The 6543-nt window shown below is 62.3% G+C and overlaps 1 protein-coding gene across 1 annotated transcript in view; it reads right to left on the bottom strand.

Moving 5' to 3' along the window:
* Positions 1 to 6543, bottom strand: part of AGAP3 (ArfGAP with GTPase domain, ankyrin repeat and PH domain 3) — a 63833-nt gene that overhangs the window by 11873 nt on the left and 45417 nt on the right. Inside the window, 1 exon segment of the mRNA XM_006172419.3 lies at positions 1308 to 1476. Coding sequence (XP_006172481.1) covers positions 1308 to 1476 — 169 coding nt within the window.

Genomic DNA, 6543 nt, shown 5'->3' with positions numbered 1-6543 from the left:
CGCGGCAGGATGGCGGCGTGGGTACGCGGGCCTGTGTGCGCCCGTGTGTGGGTGCTGTAATTACGGGAGCGTGCGCTGTGCTCCCTCCTCCGGGCCACACGGGCGCCCAGGTGAAGCAGATCAGGGCCTGGGATGAGACGGGCCAGGGCTTCCTGTCTCCCTCCCTCACGTGGAGGCCAGCCCAGCTTTCCTTCTGCAACTTGCCTTCAAGGCCCCCTTCCGGAGACGCGCCCTTGCTCCCCTGTATGATGGAGAAGCCCCGAGCAGACCAGGCCGGGCACAGCAACTCGGCAGGCTCTGGGAGGCATGAGTGCCCTCAGAAAGGCTCCAGGAGAGCAGCAGCTGGCGTAATGGCTATGTCGCTGGACTCCCATGTAGTCGACCGCGGTTCGAGTCCCGGACCCGGTGGCTTAAACACTTGCCAGGCGTGAGTGCGTGCGTGCCCAAGATCCCGAGAGGAGAATGGAGAAGGGATTGCGGCGTGGCCATCCCCCCCAGAAGGTGATTTCTGTCTCTGGCTCTCTCATTTTCTGGCGGGCGCACGTGACCTATAGCAAAAACCTCGGGAAAAAAAAGGCTCCCAGCAGCCCTGCCACGCCCTGCTGATCACTGTGCACTGCACACCCAGCAGCGGGCACTCGGCATGCCCAGCGGCAGGCGCCTGGCTGTTTTTTCCCTCCTGGGCTCCCTTCTGCCCAGCCTCTGCACACTCCGAGGGCTCTCCCCCAAGTGCAGGGCCACTTGGAGAGAAGCACAGGGCTTTTCGAGTAGGCCCACCGGGTTCGGACCCAGCGCCCCTGCTTCCCATGGGCCCCACAGACAAGGTTGGAGCCCGGGTGAGCTCTGCGCCTCACTGAGATGGGACGACAACCTCAACTTCGCACACCGCTGGGACATGCTGCGGTGCAGACACCCGCTGCCCCAGCACACGCCAGCCAGTGACGCCAGCTTCCTCCCCGGCCTCGTCCTGTGCATGGATGCCATGGGCAGTGAGCCGTGTAAGAATGGCAGTCTGTCTGTCTGTCTCGCTCTCTCACACACACTCACGATGCCTGCCTCAAACAAGGACCACACAGGGAGGCTGTCGTTGCACCCGCCCTCCGCCTTCCCTCTAGCCCAGAGGTTCTCAGTGCGAATGCCGTCGGTTTTTCACCCTCTGGAGTCTGTCCTAAAGTTGGTGCTGCCTAGCCTGACTGTGGGCATGTTGGGAGCCCTGGTGCCCGGGCTGAGAAGCAGCCGAGGCCCAGATGCCTGCCCTCCTTGGTCTTACCCAGCCATCCCCGCCCCCACCTCGGCAGCCACCTCACCTGTGCCCCCACCCAGCTGTGTGCTACTCCGCTCCACGGCCAGTCCGTTGGCACGGGGGCTGGTGCCCGGGGCTGTGGCAGGTGTGGCTCGGGGCAGGCGCTTCCCTGGCACCTTCACCGTTGTCCGCAGCAGGTCGATCTCCTTGCCGTGAATGTTCTGCATGTAATCCTGAGGGCCATGGAGGAGACGGGACGAGGTTGTTAGGCTGCACACCCCTGGCAGCCCTGTCTTGGACTGGCCAGCTCACCGCTGGGTCCCGCCCTGACAGGGGTGGAGGGAAAAGTATACCGCGTCTGGGTTAACCTGGGTCTCTGCAGTGCCCACAGGCGGCCCTTGCGGATTCGGCCTGGAGGGAGGTAGGGTCAGGGGAGATTTAGGAATTAGAGCCACCGCTGGGATTCAGGGCCCTCAGAAAAGGATTAAGGACATCGCAAAGGTGGCCAAGCACTGGCCCAATGTGGGGTCTGGGCATGAAGCCCACATGGCCAAGGAGGCCCGGGCTCAGGAGGCCAGCCACAGGGCGCTCAGCCCTGGTGTGGACACTCCCACTGACCTGGGCATCCGGGGCCTTCTGAAGGCCAGCACAGACCCCAGCCCTGAGGACAGTGCCTGCTAATAAAGGTTCGTGGAGCAGTGTCAAGGGAAGCCTTTGACCCTCTGCTGTACTTAGGAACACAGTGACAGGTCATGGTTTCACCGACACCAGTTTACCAGTAATTGTGTGCCCGCCCACGGCCACTGGGACAGACGTGTAGTTTACACGTGCAGAGCTCACATCAGCTCACCTGCTCCAGCTCACAAGCACCCGAGGGAGGTACTGCTCTGCCACGTCTGAGATGAGGAGACCACACAGGCAGGGGCAGCAGAGCTGGGCTGGCTCTGTGGCACAGGGGCTGAGGAGCCAGATCGGTTCAAATCTTGCCCCAGCAGCGTGAAAAGCATACCAGATGCATGTGCGTGTGCCCAGGATCACAGCAGGATGGACAAACATGGGCTGCCACATGTCCACACCCCGCTGGAGGGCGCCTTCTCCCTCTCTCCGTCTCCTTCTGGTTAAGCCATGCACCCCAGGTTTTTCACACTCTCAGGGCTATGCTCCCATGCTGACGTCCCCCAGTAGCCTCCCAACTCACCCTGCCTTCGAGACAGCACTCAGGGGAGTCCTGGAAGGCGGGAGCCTGTATCTTGGGCCCCCCCATGGGCCTGGAGCACCATGGTCACAAGGCAGATGGGTGGGGGCTTGGGATCATCTGCAGCTTCCTGTTTATTATTATTATTATTTAGAGAAATTTGTGCTACAGGGCATGTACGCTCGCCAGAGAAACTGAGACAGAGAGACAGAAAGTGAGAAATCACCTCCCGGGGGAATGGCCACGCCGCAATCCCTTCTCCTCCATTCCCCTCTTGGGATCTTGGGCACGCACGGCCACGTGCCCAGTGTGAGTTTTAAGCCACTGGGTCTGGGACTCGAACTGCAATCAACTACATGGGGTCCAGGGACATAGCCCGTAGCTTCCTGTTTTAAACCCACTGGCTGGGCTCCGTTGCCTCCTGCAACCAGCCGCTCCATCCTGACTGCTGCCAGTGCTCGCTGGCCCCAGCGCCGTCAAGCAGTTCAGTAGTTCCTAGCTAACGTCCCGGACTACAGGCAGCAAAAACCCTCGGTGGGCCTACACTCCTCCCTGCGAGAGTACTCTGTGAGGGCGTGCCAGGCACCTGGGCCCAGGCACGCAAGCTTGGAAGTTCTGTTCACCATCTCAGAACCACAGAACCAAGAAATCAGCAAGCAGCCTGCACCCAGCAGAGCCCAGACAGAGCTCTCCCGGCTCTGGCCTCACGGAGGTGGCTAGAAAGCAAGCAAGCCCAGGGCGCCTCTGGTCCCACTGCCCCTCCAGCACAGTGAGCTCCGCCCTCCAGTCGTGGCCGGCCCTCTCCAGTCTGGCTTCCAGTGTCCAGTACCTGCCTTGTCACGCCCCTTCCCCTCTGCCCAGACTCAGCTTCTGTGGCCCCACCCCTGGTCTTGACACACACTGACCCCCGGCCCCTGTGCACAGTCACATCTTAGATGGGCTGCTCCAGACATGTGCCAACAGCTGGCAGGGCCACAGGCACAGCTGCAGACCCTCTCCTGGGGGCGGGCTTGGGCTGCTCTAGTTCACAAGGAGGTCACAGCCGCTGCCACCGACTTTAGGCCCCACGATGCCCTGGGGTGCCCGGGCTGGGCATGGCAAGAGGCTGACCCTGTGCCAAGAACAAAGCCTCACGAGGAATTTGGTTCAGGGCCACGGAGCCAGGAATGGGCAGATGGGGAGAGGACCGCCCGACCTCTGCCCCTCAGATGGCCCTAGGTGGAGGCCCGTGAGCCCAGCAGGCCACACCTGTCCCTGCACGGGTAGCCTGGCCCAGAGCTGAGGGTTCCCAGCCTGGGGAGAGGTGAGCAGTGGAGCAGCAGCGAGGACACAGCGCGGGGACAGTGCGGAGCAGGGCAGCCGCGTTTCCCTCCGTCAGCAGAACGGAGAGTGCGGTGGTGGTGGCAGCGGCTGCTCAGGAGAGCGGTCACCACGGCTGCCTTTATTACCCACCATCAAACAGCAATTTCTTCCCCAGCCTCCTCGCTAATTACCCAGCCAGCGTTCTCATCTCGTTTTATTACTGGAATTAACAACGAGTTCAGAGCGTGGAAAGCTATTAAGATGTGTGATTAAGCCACATTCAATTAGTTTCTACAAACAATTTAATTGATGTTGCAGATAGAATTAACAGAAGGTGATTGTGTGAATGGCTCCGCTGGCTGCAGAATGGGGGAGGCTGTGGCAGGCTCTCTTGGGCCAGGCGAAGACTCGGGCGCGAGGCGTGAGGCCTGCCCACCAACGCGAACTCTGCACGCCAGCGCACCGCGGCCTGGCTGCCCTCCGTCGGGGGCTGCGCCAGTATGCTTCCCTGGGGCCCCAGTCCGCCAGAGCCCCCGGGGTGACCAGGTCCTTCCTCTCTACAGCCCCTGCCAGGACCTAGGATCTGAGGGAACCCAGAGGGAGCCGGCTGCTCACAGGTGTTAGGAGGGGCCGAGGGCCATGCAGGAGCTGGGCAGCAGCAGCCAAGGAGTGGGATGGAGCCGCAGGCGTGGACGGGAGAGGTGAGCTGGGACCGGCCAGAGCCCACGAGTACAGCCACATGCCCCGATCCGGGTTCTGCCTCTGCGCTTGCTTTTGCTGTGACCATGCCGCTGGGAATCGGATCCCTCTGGGAGAGAAGTTAGGTACCTACAGCGCTAGCTGGCACCGTCCCTCCTGATGGCCGACATGGGAGAAGCACGGAGTTTTGGCTATGGAGCCCACGGGAAGCCACTGAAGAGCAGTGGCTGACAGACTGGGAACTCACTCAACCCTCCGCACTTGGGGCATCAGAAGAACAACGGGGGCCTGGTGGGCCCGGGGCCTGGGAGCTAGGGCCGCAGCCTCCTGCCTCGCAGGACGACCCTGCGAGGATGCAGGGTCAGGTCTGGAAGGGACGCACAGTGCAGCAAGAGCAGTTGCTGGAGTGCCTGAGCTGCCGAGCCCGGCCCTGTCCTCCGACCTGGTGACACTGCCCTGGTGCCACCTCCTCAGAGACTTTCTCGGCCAGCCCCAAAGGGACGCGCTCTGAGCATGTGCACAGAAACTGGGTCACGCTACGTCTGTTGTGGGCCCAAGGCTTAGCCACCAAGCCTCCCAGCCTCCCAGCCTCCACTCCCAGGCAACATCCCGTCAAGCCTCTACCCCTCCTTCCTGCACTGACCCCAAATCCCAGCCTGACCCTGCACCACGGCTGTCCCCTTTCTGTGCCCCAGCCTCCTCAGCTATTCCTCTTCTTGGGGTTTCCTTCATGGACAAACAGGGACGCGTGGAGGGCACAGGCCACACATCAGGCTAGGGTCACACACCAAGCAGAAAAGAACGGGTCAGGCTGCAGTGGGCGGGAGGTGCAGGCCACCCCACATGTGGGGAAACTGAGGTCCCAGGAGACAGCCCCAAGCTGCCCAGTGGAGTCAGGAGTGAGCAGAGAGCACACCAGGCCTGCAGGGGGAGCTGGCACCGGGGTGACGAGGCCTCAGCATGGCTGCTGGGACTTCCTGTCTGTGAGTGGACCCGACACTTGAAAGCCCTCTCAGCCAACAGGCCCGAGACCATGCAGGCCCTGCCGAGGGCGGGCTCCGTGTGCAGTAGCGCGGCCCTGTGCCCGCAGAGTGCCCTGTGACATCCTCAGATGTGCTGTCTCTGCGGGCAGCACAGGCCTTGCTGCATCCACTGGCTCTGAGGCACCTGGTGACCAGACAAGGGCTGTGTGTGGGAGGAGGGGCTGGTCAGGGCCAGGAGGGAGGGCGTGGCCCCTCTCCAATCTCCCATGCACGCAGCGGTTCCCAGCGTCCTGGCACAGTCCTGGCCCGTGCAGGGTGGGAATCGGGAGGGATCAGCCTCAACTGACTCCTTCAATGGGCTAAGAGGAGGGGCCGCTGCCCCACGGAGTCAGACTGGGAGAAAGCCCTGGGGCCTGCCTCTCCCTGGCCAGGCCTCTGCTGAGAGCCTCCTCCCCATGCTCCCTGGGCAGTGCTCTCAGGCCCAGGTTATGGCTGGGAAACGTGGACCCCAGGACCTCTTGGGCTAGGCCTCCCAACATCTTGAGCAGATTCAAAGGCAGACTAGGGACCCTCTGAGGCAGGCCCAGGGCCTCTGGGCCAGGGGGTGGGGCCGGCCCACGTGCTGTGCTTGAGGGGCTTCACAGGAGAACTCATTAGCCCCACAGTGGGGTGGTGACAGAGATGGATTCTGGTGACAGCTGTGAGCTGGAGCCACGCAGTGAGGGGAGGGAGGAAGGGCGGGTGGGGGAGCTGCCACGGGGCCACTCCACATCCCTGTAATCACCCCTACTCACTGAGACGTGAGCCCCTCTGACCACGATGACGTTCCTTGACACCATTCAAGGCCCCACGCACTCCCCGCAGCCCTGGCCTGACGGAGGTCTCCACCTTCACCTTCCCATGGCTCAACTAAAGACAAAGTCTGACCATGCCAGCACCTGACCTGGGGAATTCCGTGGAATTTCCGGCTGCCCAGAGGGCAAGGGAGGGACCAGCTAGCCATGGTGGGTCAGTGTGGTATCGGCCAGGGCCACTCACTGTCCCTGACTGGGCTCCAGTGCGAGTGCTCACCAGCCTGGGTGTCAAGAGTAAGCTCTTTTTTTTTTTTTTTTTTTGGGGGG

The sequence above is a fragment of the Tupaia chinensis genome, unplaced genomic scaffold (genome assembly GCF_000334495.1).
Source record: "Tupaia chinensis unplaced genomic scaffold, TupChi_1.0 Scaffold000280_1, whole genome shotgun sequence".
Lineage (NCBI taxonomy): Eukaryota > Metazoa > Chordata > Mammalia > Scandentia > Tupaiidae > Tupaia > Tupaia belangeri.
This window is presented reverse-complemented; position numbering and strand designations above follow the sequence as displayed.